Source organism: Strigops habroptila, chromosome 10, assembly GCF_004027225.2.
Source record: "Strigops habroptila isolate Jane chromosome 10, bStrHab1.2.pri, whole genome shotgun sequence".
NCBI lineage: Eukaryota > Metazoa > Chordata > Aves > Psittaciformes > Psittacidae > Strigops > Strigops habroptila.
Genome location: NC_046359.1, coordinates 3,032,240 through 3,046,825, shown reverse-complemented (window position 1 = coordinate 3,046,825; position 14,586 = coordinate 3,032,240). Strand labels below are relative to the sequence as shown.

The following is a 14,586-nucleotide window of genomic DNA, read 5'->3' as shown; positions in this document are numbered from 1 at the left end:
CAGGTTTTCCCATAGTTTTTAAAGCTGAAGGGAAGATGACCATTCAGCCTTATCTTTTGTGTAGCAGGAGATGTAGCATTTCAGTTTGTGGTTCCTGCTAGTAATTTAAAACAAAAAATATTTATATGATTAGACTGCAATTACTTTTTGGGAAGATTCAGTATTAATTTAAGGATTCTGAATAACAAAGAATTTTATTGCATTTTGTTTCCTTGCAACAGTTAATTATTCTTGGGTAAAACTGCATTTTACCTCCAGTTGGAAATGCATGGATTCCAATTTGTGAGTTTTCCTTCCTTGTCTGCATTGTACCTGATTGCTCAGTTGGTCATTTTAGTACTGAATTTCTTCTCCTTTTGTAAATAGGAGTAAATTATGATCAAATTACCTTTTTATTTTGACAAACAAGCTAGAGAAGTTAGTCTGTTAATGTTGCAATGTTGGATGCAATTTTTCTTCTGTTGTCCATTTTACCATGCGGTCTGGATTGCTCTGTGTCTGTAACCTGTCTTCCTCATTACCTTTTATTTCTTGGTGCCCAGTGTATGCTGCAGTGGCTTTAGGCAGTGGCTGGACAGTGTCAGCAGGGCTCAGCTTCAGCCTCGTGTTTTTAACTGTCTCAGAACAGTTAATGAATTAATTATTTAGGTACTAGAACGTCAGTCCTATGTGGAAAAGGTATCATGTATGTTTCATGGCAGTAGCAAAGACTAGTAGTTTACCATCACTGCTGGTGGTTTGTCAAGTAGTTGTCTTTTAGGGCATCGCCTGTGACTTCTTCCACCTCTAAAAAATGGTATCGATATCCTCTGACCCTTGTTTAATACTACAGGTGAACATCAGAGGATGAGAGCAGGTGTACATCTTATCCATTTCAGATCAGTAGCGCTTTGCAGTTCCACATGCCAAAATTAATCTGGAATTGCCCAAGTTCCAAATACCGCTTTTTGTTGTGGTGGTTGTAATTGATGATTCTGTATTCAGAGGCATGGGAGAAGATTTATCCTCTGAATGAAAGAGTGGCCATTTGTCACAAAATGGACTGGTTGTTCGTGACCTTTCCACAAGCTAGTAAGAGTACATTTGTGTTCAGTGACTAGTACTACTTGGTGAGGGAGTTCTGCACTGTTCATTGCTGGTTGGAGAAGGAAGATGGATGTTGTTATTGATAACCTTGTTAATGATCACTCTGGATTAGATGTTTCCCTTTAGTGGACTTGATGTGGGTTGTTTGGGTTTTGGGTTTTTGTTTGGTTTTTGGTTTGGAAGATAATTGGATTATTTTTTCTGGAAGTAGTCACTTAAAGCTCAAGATGCTGAATCTTCTGTTAAAATCTGCCATAGACTTGTCCAGAGTGATGCCAGTACCATTTCAGTTTACTGTTGATTCTTTACTACTCCAGTATTTTCTTTCCTCAGAATTAATCTCATGAGGTTACTGAAACTCAGGTGAAATAATTGCCCATGACGTTCTTTGTTTTGTGACACTTAAATCACTGGTCTGTTTTATTCTCCATCAAAACATCATTTCACAGGTCAAATGAGCACATTTCATATATGTAAGGATATTCCATTGTGAGAGCAAGACTTGAATAAATCCTTTGAGTGATCAAATTATTTTATTGCTTAGACCTGCTCAGAAAATAAGTGAATATTTGTTGTGGAAAATATCCACTGAGAATTTTATTGTGGGAAACATCCACTGAGATTCCACATTTGTTGTGAAAAATATCCATCTGAGGTTCGGGATACGCAGGCTCACATCCCCAGCTGTAACTCATCTTCTTTTTTTATGTTTTAATTTTTTTATCCTTTTTTATAATCTGTATTATTAATGATCATATTTTTCTTTCTGTATATGTCATGGTTTTAAATATTCCAACATGTTTGCTGAGTTTCCTTATTAAATATCTTCGTGTTTTTTAATTTGAATATTGTAAAAAGTTGTATACAGGTCTGTATGAGGAATGCTCTTGGTAATAATTCAACTTTTCAGTAGCTACAGTACATTGAGGTTATTATCTGAAGACTGTTATATCCTATTAGATTTTAATTTTGTAATTTCATAATGCACATTTATTCTTAAAAGGATGCTACGCGCATCCTTAAAAATAAGGAATGCCGTACTTACATACACTGAACTATGTAATGATCCTAAATAAATGCTTTCTCAAGGTTGCAAATATTAGCAAATTAGCACTTTTCAGAAGATGAAGTTTGTATGTAGGCTATAATAAAATTAATAGTCTGAAGAGTTTGGCACTGTATTAGAGATTATGAATTTAGTGTGTTGTGTAATATGTTTATAGACTAAGTGGATCAGAGAGGGAATGGGTGTACTTTCCCATGTTTCCCTAATACCTTATGTGATAAGTGTATACAACCAATATTCATGAAGTAAATCCATGTCATAGTATGACTATATAGTTATAGTCACCATTCTGGTGATGACTTTATGTTTTTGTACTGCTTTTCGTTCTGTCTTAAAACTGTTTGCAGTAGTTCTGGTGCAGTTACTTTGCAATTAAAACATGAAAGTTTTAGCTTTACTTGTTAAGTGAAATTAACTAAGTAATTAGTATAGTTAGCAGACATGCTTTATAAATGCCATGCTGTTCATAAATTATACAAGTTTTCCAGACCAGTATCACTGAATATTCCCAAACAAACAGATGTCCACATAAAATATGTTTTTGTTCTGGCAAGGGGAGGGTATGCCAAACACTAATTAAATGTAAAATAAAGTAAACGAATGTTAACTTTAATGTTGACTTGGATTATAAAGTAGGACTAAAATATTTTGAATTGTATTTACAGCTAGTACCAATGTACTATTAAGAATTTGGCCATGCTTTATTCTGTTCTCTTAAGATAGATGTGTGCATTTAAAAAGGCTGTGTGGTTCATGTGCTAATTTTTAATAGCTAGATTCTAAAAAGTTAATTTTTTGGTGGTAGGAAATTGATTTTAAACCATTTACGTATTTGCAGAATATAGATGTGATAATTTGAACGTTAAAGGCTGGCTGGTTTTGAGTGAGTTTCATTTTTTAGGAGAATTTGTTAAATAGAGATTTGTTAATATTTGTTAAATAGAGATTTTATTAGTACTTTGACCCGTTTAAAGAGGACTGATATTTATTCTGCCATCAGTGTTTTTTGTTATGTTTCACATATCTGTATTTTAAATCATCATTCTTTGTAGTGCAAACCAGAATACAAGGTACCTGGTCTGTATGTCATTGACTCCATTGTGAGACAGTCCCGGCATCAGTTTGGGCAAGAAAAGGATGTATTCGCTCCAAGGTTCAGCAATAACATCATCAGCACTTTCCAGAACTTATACCGTTGTCCTGGGGATGACAAGGTAAACCACTTACACATTTTGCTAATTACAGCAATCTTTAGTATGTTATCTGTGAGGAAGAAAGATTTTGATCTTGCTTTCTGCTTGCTAGATTGGACCTAATTATAGACTTACATGTTTATATGTGTTTCTTTGATTTTGTTTGTCTGAGTGTAGGGATGGGGGAAGACGCTTCCAATTAGATTAATTAGACTTTGGGAAAGGTTTTCAAGAACACCAGGTGGATTTGAGTTAATGTATTTTGATGAGGAAAAAAGTTAAGTGAGCATGTGGTAGGACAGGGAGTTACAGTCAGTCTTTTACTGATTTCTTCCCCTCTGCAGTGAAAAAATGAGCGAGCAGGTTTTGTATAGTGTCAAGGAAAGGATGTCTGTCTTGGCAGCAGGTATCTTCAGTGCCAGACAGCGTGTTTTGGACTGAAGGAGCAACAGAAAAGCAACAAAGTATCTTAAAAGTTATCTTTCCTTTGATACTGAATCAACCAACAACTGAATAAGGCTGAACTTGAATAGTTTGACCCAATAGTTCAGCTGTTCCCTTGGACCACAGTAGTCAAGACTGCTACCACATTATTTTTATAATAGGTTGACTGGAAATAGGCAGAGCTTTCAGGCAGTTTAACTTCCTTCGCATTTGTCACTAATCTTAAAATAGCTAGAGTTTCTTCTTACTGAATTGAAAAATTGCAAAAAGATGGGAAATGCTACAAGCTTTATTCTCCACATCAATTTGTGTAATAGAGTCATTGACTGAAGTAGCGAGTGAGGGGGGACACTGCAGGAAGAGGAAGACGAGTTATTCTTTGAATACTCACATGCATTCATACAGCTGTAGTTTTCAACCGCAGATCTGGAAACTCCAGGCATGCATGGAAGATGATTAAATAAGGCAAGTTCAGCTAGTGCATGTCTCCTGCAGTTGTCTTTAAGATTCCTGCCTTTTTAGAGGAGTTAGGACCTTTGTATGTCAGGATCTGCAAATTTTAAGTGGTCGGAAAAACTGCTATGAATGTGTTCTCTTCTGCAGCTGAGTTCTGAGATACTGCTGAACAGATTAAGTTAAAAGATGTTTTTCCAGTCTGGTTTTAGGTTATCTTCATGATCAACGTGTGCTGCTTCTATTCCATAATGGTTTATATATAAATAGACAAGATAGTTCACATATTTTTCTTCATTTAATTGTGTTCCTTAAGCAGTATTGGTTTGTTTTGTATAATCATTTAGTTTACTACTCTGGGAAATACACTAATGCAGAAATAGCCTGACTTATTGAAGAAGGAGATCTGGCACAAGGATGGGTGCAAGCACACAGTATGTGTCTATTTAAGAAAAAAATATAGTAGATTTATTGTAGGGTAAGAAATAGCACTACTTATGCTGTGCTATTTCAATGCATGGCAACTAATGTATTGCATTAGACATGTTTAATGTGAAGGGGGGAGTAAAGCAAAGTCTGTTTATGGTTTGTAAAGCTCCTATCAGGTTGATTTTAGGATATTTTTCACCTCAGTTAGGGAAAATGTATTTTACAATCTGAAGTCTTGCTGCTGTATTGCATATGGATTCAGTATTATAGGAAAGTCTTTGCTGTGAAAGTGGTTACCATATATCTAACCCAACAAAAATTTGTGCTGTCAGAGATACCAAGATATGGTCCTGTTTTCTAGCATTTTGATATTTAATCTGATTAAAAGGTGTGACAGAGAAACACAAGTTATCTTTATATAAGCAAATGTGGTTTTGTTTTGCTTTTAAATCAAGCAGAAGTACAGTAGCATTTTATTTAAAATAACAAAACAAACCCCTCTGATTCCTTTGTCTGGCTCAGTGATGGGAAGTGCAGTGGGGAGATAGATACTGAGGCACAGAAACAGTTTTATATTCCTGTTCTGGGTGAAGAAGGAATTCTAAATTACATCTTCCATGCAGTGAAAATTTATCATTTCTCTCTATTAAAGTGAAGTATCCTCTTGGAGTTCAGGGCAAACAGAGGGGTTTTTAAATCTGTTTTAAACCCTGTGGTTAAGTACTCTATGTTCATATTTCATAAAATGTAAATAATTAAACCATCTTTATGACAGCAAACACAAGATCTTATAAAGAACTTTCTGCTCTTTATAATACAACGAACTTTTTGTTCTTCTATCTGAGCAAGGGTCTTTTACTATCACACATATTTCTATTCAACTTTTCAAAATAAAGCAAAACCTTGCCTTTTGGTAGAAGTGAAGCTGAGAAAAGAGAACATTTGGGAGCAGATCAAAACAGTGGAATAGAAATGCAAGCTGAACAATGAGTTACATGTAATGGAGTTGTATGAAGTCTTAATTTTGATTTTTCCTTACCCATGATCCACAGTTTTTGGTATTACTGTGTAATTTCAATATGTAGGAATTGTGTTCCTACATTATTTATACATTATAAAAATTTAAATTTTTAAATTCCTCACTTTATCAAGAGAGCTTGCACAGTATTGATGGCTCTCGTAATAAAAGTATGGAGCAGTCTTGTCAGTATATGCCTACTTTTTAGTGGACATAAATAATTTTGGTTCATAGGTAGATTAAAATTGCATTCCTATATGTTGACCATAAAAGTTGAGGAGACTAATAATTCCTTAGTTAAATTATTAATAATGCTTTAAAATACTTAAATTAGTTGTCCTTCCATACCATCTTCCAAAAGTAAAGGTACAAAAGAGCTAGATGCATTTGTTTTGTTTTAATATATTTAATTTTCTGTTGAGAAAAGACTGTCACTATGTGCATGGTGTGTCTTTACTGTTGCCTAGGGTCAGCTTCAGGTTCATAGCTTAGACATCTTCGGTGTGATCCAGTGTAACTGTTCTTAAGACTTTTACAGTTTGTAAACCTAAAGGTGTTTCAATGTAGACGGATTGACATTGCTAGTTAAAAATTTCATAATGGACAATAACAAGAAATATAAGCATGACTCAGATCTTCTGTTATCCTTTCTTCCTTTTAGAGTAAAATTGTTAGAGTGCTAAATTTATGGCAGAAGAATAATGTGTTCAAGAGTGAAATTATTCAGCCTCTCTTGGATATGGCAGCAGGAATTCCTCCTCCAGTTGTGACCCCTGTCTTGCCGAGCACTACAGCTGCTATGAGCAACAATACACCAGGTAAACAAAGATGGGTTAAAATCATACTTAGAATCAAAACACTTGTGTCAGCTTTGGTGCGTTGGCTGGTAACATGCTGAAAAATCTCACTCGTTTCCGTTAGACAAATCAAATAAATGCTAGAAAGAAATAGAGCAGCATCTTGGTCAGGGAAACAGCAAAACCAAGAGAGGCAGCCTCTTGTGCTTGCTTTCCAACAGTATAAGTATATTCCGGTTGAGTAACAGTGCAATAAGACCTAGTTTTGCTCTCTAAAGTCAAAACAGTAGATCACTGACAAGTTAAAAACCTAACAATCTTTGTTAGTGGTGCCACAATTGAGAGACATGAAAGAGTACATCAGCAGCTTTTTGCTATCTGTAGGATTGAGCTTGCTGGATCATGTCAAGAGAGTGCTTCTTTAACTTTTGCCCGCCAACAGACAGTGATTTCAAGGGGGAAGAACCGCACAATAGAGACTGCAGCCAGTGACATACTTCCTTCTCCTTCGGGTCAGAGATCTCTCTGCTGGAGAATCATCGGCAAAAAATTGCTCATGGATTATGTCGCAATTTACCAAACATTAACATTATTATACATGCAGACTTGGTAGTTTTGTGCTCTAAGCATCTTCCTTACTAGTGTAGGTAGATGGCAGGGAACTGGCTTTTCAACTTTTTTTGCTTTGTGGATATTTTTTTCATTCTGGATTGGGAAGTAGAGAAGGTTTTACGTATAGAAATTGGGGTTTGGCACATACAGAACTGCTTTTGTCACCCACCTTTTGCTGATACTCTGCTGAAAAGCAGTGAGGTGGACAAACCCACCTTAGTTTTCATTGGTGTCTGTAAATATGTGAAAATTCCAGCTCATGGATTGGATTTACTGCATCTTCTAGCTCAATATTTTTTATTGTCTTTAGTTTGATTAGTTTAAATTGCTGAAATCATAGGTCTGCTCTAATGGTTTTTAAAATTCTGATGTGAATTGTCTTTCAAAACAGCTAATCTAGTCATTTACGTTTAGCATCCATTGGCATATCTCTACTTCTTAGCTAAAAGCAGGACTATTTATAAGGATGGAGGATTCTTCTGGGTTATGACATGAAACTAGTTATCAGATTGCTGATTTAGTCTCAGTGTTCCTCTTGAGGAAGAAAAAAGGCTAAAATAAGCAATCCTCAGGAATCCAGCTGCTGCAGGTTGAAATTTCTAATAGCATCCTTTAGGCTTCTCCTGGGGATAAAGTGCAAGTCCAGCAAGTTCTGGACTAACAGATGTTTCTGATTAGATTACTAACAATTATCATTTGATATATATTGTTTCCACTAAATGGTTTGGATTACTGTGTGAAATCTATTCATTTTGTCAATGTTTTTGTTAGTAGTCCCCATAGGTCAATAATGGAAAGAGCTGTGAACTACTCTAAACAAAGTAATCCTACTACTTGAGAAACATTGATGTGAGTCTGTGTTATTTTTGTGTGCTCTATGTGTGTGTCAGAAGAATGGTTTCAATTGATGTTAATACAGTGTTTTCTCGCTATTTAGTAATAGCAGGTAGGGTTTTCTTTTCTTTCTTCTAACACAATTTCTAGTTCTGTATGTTCAACTATTTTGGCATTGGATTTTCTCTTTTTTAGGAACACCTGTGACTCCAGTTACTCCAGCTAATGTAGTGCAGAGTTTACCTGACCCTTGGGTATCTCAGATTGCTAATACAGATACCCTTGCTGCTGTTGCACAGATTTTACAGAGTCCTCAAGGCCAACAGGTAAATATTTTGTAGACAGTTACACTGTACACTGTGTGATACTTTGTGTCTTTAAAGTACACTTAAGGAATATGGCTTTAGTGAGTATCTCTTAGTTTGTGGAATGCACTTTGTGAAATGTGGAAGAAAGGTAGTGGAATAGCTCTTGAAGACGGAAGGGATGTTAAGTGAGACTGGAAAAGATGTGGAAAGTCAGTAATGCAATTTTAAAGAAAAAAAGGATGAAGCAAAAGAAAACCATTATGCAGATGAGAAGCGAATGAAGGTTTTAAAGACTGCACATCACAAAGAAATGACGTTGGGTATTTTGTTCAAAATGGTAAAATGCTGAAGAAAATGGATATGGGGAGAGGGAAAATATGGTCCTAAGTAGAAGTGTGGAGATAAGCTGGGTATACAGTAAATATGTACATGCAGATCTCTAGGATTGGTAGGTGAACTGCAGCATTTGCTTTGATTCTTGGTCTCTTTTTTTTTCCTGTTCTCCGTGCCACTCCACCTGCCCCCCTCCTAAGCACCAGTGTCTTTGATTTCATCTGAAGATTGTGTTTTATGTATGAGAGGGCATGTAGATAAATTCGAAGTCTAGGAGAGGGCAGAGTGAAAACGATGTGACCAGCAAGAATGTGAAAACAGCTAGAATGGTGACCACCCAGGATTTTCCCACTCTGGGGCTTCCATCTCTGCTTCTTCAGTTTGATTCCTTCCTACTCGGAGCAGTGCACAAGGTGGACCAGCCGTATTTGCTCATCTTCTGTGGATCAGCCAAGAACAGAGAGGGAAGCTCTTCAGCTTTACCCGTTGCAGTAAAGGTAGAAGAATAATGGAAGCATTTTTGGAGGCTCAGCTGTAGGAGTCTGTATGATTGTTTTTAAAAAATAGGAAGAGTTGTTTCACATTATCAAAAGGTCACTCTAAAACAATCCTGAAAAAGGATCATACATCTTTGATGCATTGTGAAAAAAATGATCAACGTAATCAGCTTATGCAGTTTCTAGTGAGCCCTGGTAAGAAGGGAGGGATAAGATCAGTGGTGAACCCCACGAGGAGGTAGACTATGAATGTAAAGGTATAATCCAGTATCCAGAGACTGGATTTGCTCAACCTCTTTTTCAGGACTACCCCAACGGTAAGGCTCCAGGCGTTTACCTCTTGGAAGGTCAAAAGACTGCTTCCGCTAATTCCATGGTACATTAGAAAAGCTTTTTTCCATAGGAATAATATTTTTTCCTTTTGTGTTAAGGTAAATCTGTTCAAAACGAACCAACCACCCTAATCACCACACCACCCCCCAAAACTATTTTTAAATAATATTTGAAACACCAAACTCTATTTTTAAATAGTATGTTTTAACATCTGTCTTTTGACATTACCCATACTTTGTTTTTACTGTAACATACTTTGTTGTTACCATACATCTGTTGCCCCAGAGTGGCTGCTTCTGGTTCAGCATTGCATCTAGGCAAATTTTGTCCTAAGGTAGTCCTATACAGAGCCCAGAGTCTGTGCCATTGAAGGATGTTCAAATTTTATTCCCAGTTCCTGGTCAATTTGCTTTTTGTCTTTTGTTAACAGAGCAAAGGAATTGCATTCAATCAGCACAGTTCAGTGTGACAGAGATTTTCAGTGTGACTAATCCAGAGACACTAGTGCAAACTCTTCATATAGACCTGTTGCATCAGCTTAAAGTGGAGCTTGCAAGAGTGCAGTTACTTTCTCTACACAAATGTTACAGCATACAGATTTTCCTAATATACGTGGGCCCTTAGGAAGCTGAAGTAGGCTAACAGATTTTTTTCAGGTCAGAAGGAATCAAACTGGAGAAACAGAAGAGAGGGAACCCTAGAAAGCAGGAAATCCTGAGTGGTGACTGGTCATCATGCAACCTGTCAGAGCAAGTTAGGAGGAAGAAGCATCTGCATATCTTATCAGCTACAGAAAACAAATTAGCCAGTAAGTGGGAACAAAACTTGCCATAAATGAAAACAAATAAAGATGAACTATTAGCTATAGGTTAGATGATACTGCATTCCTGAGGTCTTTCTTTTTTTTTTGGTTCCCCTAATTGGAAGGGGAAAATACTAGGTTTGTTTTTTGCTTAAAAAAAAAAGACTTTTTTATTTAATGCATTTGTTATCTTTTCTCTTTTAGCTTCAGCAGTTGATACAGACACTGCAGATACAGCAGCAGAAACCTCAGCCTTCACTACTTCAAGCTCTGGATGCTGGTCTTGTTGTTCAGTTGCAGGCCCTCACAGCACAACTTACAGCTGCAGCTGCTGCTGCTAACACACTTAATCCACTGGAACAGAGCGTCTCTTTTAATAAGGTAGAAGTAAGATAATAGAAGTTTGAAGAAATATTTAGTGTTAAAATATATGTAAGTGAAAGAGTCTTCCTTTGAATTTTACTGTTTGACTTCAGAGATTTTAAAAATACATTAATATATTGTGAAGTGCTCTATCTTGAAAATGAAAAAAAGTCTAGAGAGTGGTAAAAATGAAAATATTAGTTTTACATGAGTTTAGGGCTAAAAGACATTTCATAGGATACCTCGAGTTGGAACGGGGTGCATAAGGGTCATCAAGCATGAAGATGGATGTGATTTAGCAAAGTTAAGCCATTGTTACATCTTTTTCTTCATCCTTTGTAACACAGCAGTGAGAATTGAGCACGTCTTGTGCTTCCCTTTCCTGTGTTTATGATCTATGCTATTTTCCAGAAAGAGTAAAATGTGACTAGGCTTGTAATTTTTGTACATTGTAAATGCCAAGAAAACTTCTGATCTTAGCCACAAAGTGATAGTAAGTGAAGAAAGAAGTTTATGGCTGTAGTTAAAACTAGTCATGTCACGCTTTTTAGAGGAAGTCAAAACATAAAACCCAAACCAGACCAACTCTGTAGGTAAAGAAACTTTGTGTGTGTTGCAACATATGTGCCTATCTAAAAAAAACAAAACAAAACAAAAAAAACCCCAACCCAGAATGCTGGAATTTAAGACATTTAGTATAGTTGAATGCCAGATAGCAATAACCATGCTGGAAATTACAGTAGTAACAGTCAGAGAAGCAAAACTCCCTTTTTTCCCTAACCCAGATAATCTCTTTTTCAGGCAATTAGCTGCTCAGAACTTCACAAGTGCTGAGTTGAAAGTTTTAGGACAATTTATCTTTTATTTCTCAAATTTGTCCAGCTAAACTCAAATCTGTGAAATAATAAAGAGTTGTTATGACTAATGAAAGTAATGCAGCTGTAAAAATAAAAGGGAAAAAATGGCCTGTACTCAAGATGTATCACAGCTGTAACCATCAACTCGAGTACAGTAAAATCTCAGGGAATGAATGCATTACTTAATAGGGACTGCCTCAATATTTAGATCCAAAAATTAATAATAGTGCATCTTATTAGGGTTTATTCTGTTCACTTCAATTCCAGCATTTACATGGATAGGTGTATTCATAGGTATGGGTGTCATGAATGTCGGACAACTTAACTGGAGAAAACAGAAGGAATTGGCATTCTGCTGAGTGGTTTATACACCTTGTGTGAATTCAGCTTGATGCTCTTTAGTTAGCTGATGCTAGTAAATAGTATACAAGAGTCTTGTCATTATGTGATTCTGATTTCTGGGACTTAGAAGGTAAGTGTTGTGGGAGGAATTCTTCTGGCAGTGTGGTAATTTACATCCAAAGTTCCAGTAAGCATGCAGTGTTGATTTGTTCTTGTAAGTTGTGAAAGAGTTGTGTTCATGTATGTGATCTGTACTTCAGTTCTGCATTATGCAAGTAGCTGCAGATTATAACACATCTCAAATTCCTTGTCCAGTGTTCTGTAGCATCTTTATGAATGAACTGATCTGTGTCTTGTTAGTCCATTGAGGCTTTTACTCAAAGATTATTTAGGCTGCTTTGCAGAAATAGCATGTTGTTGTAGAATTTCCTCTGGTTTTGTTTTTTCCTTTTTTCAATAGAACGTTGGTGCTACCATACCTATATTCTTCTTTTTCTGAGGCTGGAGGATATCTCAGTCTAAGTCTAGGCATTATAGAAGAGTACATATTAATTACATATTAATGGGCAATCTTAATTTTGCAGTAAGGTTTGGGGATAATAATTTTTCTTGCTTTTTTTAATGGTTTTTATCAGCACCAATATCATCTGGCATCTGAATCCTACTTCTCAATATCTGAAGACCACAAGTATAATGATGTAATTGTTTATTAGACTATATCCATTTTATTATATGCTTAATTGTATGTATATATTTTACTAGACGTGGCACCCTTAATAAAAAAAGTGTTAAAAAGGAAATATTTACTTTTATAGGAAGCACCTATAAGTGCAAGTGTTTCAGCTTGAATCAGGAGCGTGCTTTCGAGGTGAAACTTTTGATTGTTTACATGTACCCCACATCATTTCACATTGCAGAGCAATCTTGAATACGTAAAGTAGATGTATTTAGATTAAGCTAAAGCAAAAGATAGGCTACAATTGCTAATGAGCACTCAGTTGACAGGGCCAGACTAGAGCTGCTTCAAAGTAACTAGTAATAAAATCCAAATAGTATGCCCAAATGAAATAAAAATGGTAAACTAGATTTTTTTTTAAGCGGAGAAGTTTTGGGAATGCTTTGCATCCTGCTGACAGATCTAGATCTTTCTTAGTGATCTTCCAGGGTTTCTGAAGTTCTAGAGGTTTTGTATGCATTTTAGAGAGCTTGCAATAGTTTTATATTTAACGCAAAGTGCATCAGTTGCAGTTGATGATACTGTTAGAGATCTAATTATCAAAAACGAAGGTGTCAGAACAGTACAATGAACAGCAACACTAGACTGTTTGAGTACCAGACATCCAGTTGTTTAATCTTTGGGGTTTTAGTCTTTATAAAAAAAGAAATTGTTAACAAGTACACTTATAACAACAGCGCAGGAGCCAGCAGGGTACCCTGGCAGCAAAGAGGGCTGACACCATCCAGGGCTCTGTGAACAGGAGTATAGTGAGGTGATTGATGGAAATGATCATCCCATCTAGACATCCTACCTACTCTAGACTGCATCTAGAGTACCACATCTGGTTTTGCTGGTTCTGCCCCCGTACAGAAAAGACATTGACAAACTGGATGTTTCTTCTGTGTTTTCTCAGAGGTATTCTCAATCCTGCTTTTATATATATATATATATATATCTCAGATTATTTCATTGGGAAAATAGTTCTAAAAATTCTTGATTGTTCAGTCTCTTAGTTAGCTAATGCTTTGTTCTTCTTGCTGGACTCCAGTAATTGAGATTAAATAGAGCATCCCGAGAAAGAAAATTGGCTACCGAATCATCAGGGCTTGTTACTGGAGATGTTTTTGTCGTGGTATTTTGGATGACTGCCCCGTATTCTCATTCTTTTGTTTTTAACTTCTAAGCCCAGGGTTTGAGAAGAAGTTATGGCAGTTTGTAGTACAGCATTAACTCTGTTTTTCAGAAAACTTCCATGGTGTAAAGATGCATGCATATGGATTTGATAGCACTGCACTATCAATATATAGTTACTGAAAAAAACCTATCTCAGTGACAAATAATGTTTTTGTATTTCTTCATGCTTCTTCAGTCTTATCTTCAAGAAAGTAAAATGCTACTGAAATGCTTCTGGGCTATTTAAAAATTAACAAACCAAACTTTTTTAGTTCAGCAGAAACTACAGTGTAGACATCTTTACAGATAAAGTAGGAGATTTATTGAAGTTTTTCTTTTTCCCTGTCAGATACCTTTCTTTTTATCCCTCTGGAGGCTTATTCCTCTTACATGATAACTACTTGCTTTGATTTTTTTTGCAGACTATGTGAGAAGTTGTTTTCAAGGAGCAGTATATTTGAAGGAGTTCAGGTTGTCTAAATGACACGTGTGTGAAAATACAGTAATTCTTTGCGAAGTAATCAAGCTGTAGCTCTTCTCTTGATATGAGCAGAGCAGTTTGCTGATTGCCAAAGGATTGAATAGTTGGTCTCTTCGTAGTAATTTCTTCTAATTAAAGGTACCATTACATAAAATTAATCTTTATTTAAGCCTTTCTCCATACTAGCTGTTATTTACTATGGAAAGAACATGTGGTTGTACTTGTAACAGCAGCCAGAGCTCAAGAAAGCCATGGACAAAATTTGGTATTTGATGCATTCGAGAGTTTGATAGCAGTAGCAGTATGACGTTTAATTTTATTCAGGTTATTTGCCATCCTTTTTTATTTTTTTCAACTTGAGAAATAAGAGCATTTTTCTTTTGAAAAGTAAATATACATAAAGAGACATATAAGGTGTACTCAGTAATGCTTACTTTGCTTTCTCCT

The 14,586-nt window shown here is 36.0% G+C and overlaps 1 protein-coding gene across 6 annotated transcripts in view; it reads left to right on the top strand.

Annotated features, from left to right (window-relative positions):
- The window catches only part of SCAF8 (SR-related CTD associated factor 8), a 207,242-nt gene that overhangs the window by 25,839 nt on the left and 166,817 nt on the right, over nucleotides 1-14,586 (top strand). For 5 of the 6 annotated variants that reach the window (XR_003993556.1, XR_003993557.1, XM_030499936.1 and 2 more), the window contains exons 4-7: nucleotides 3,205-3,366; nucleotides 6,351-6,507; nucleotides 8,128-8,258; nucleotides 10,410-10,586. Coding sequence is in view for 3 of the 6 variants with exons in the window: in XM_030499936.1 (XP_030355796.1) it covers nucleotides 3,205-3,366; nucleotides 6,351-6,507; nucleotides 8,128-8,258; nucleotides 10,410-10,586 (627 nt within the window). In the remaining 3 variants the exon portion in view is untranslated. Of the gene's footprint in view, nucleotides 1-3,204; nucleotides 3,367-6,350; nucleotides 6,508-8,127; nucleotides 8,259-10,409; nucleotides 10,587-14,093; nucleotides 14,278-14,586 lie in introns of those variants that run through there. The other variant, XM_030499938.1, reaches the window with a different exon arrangement.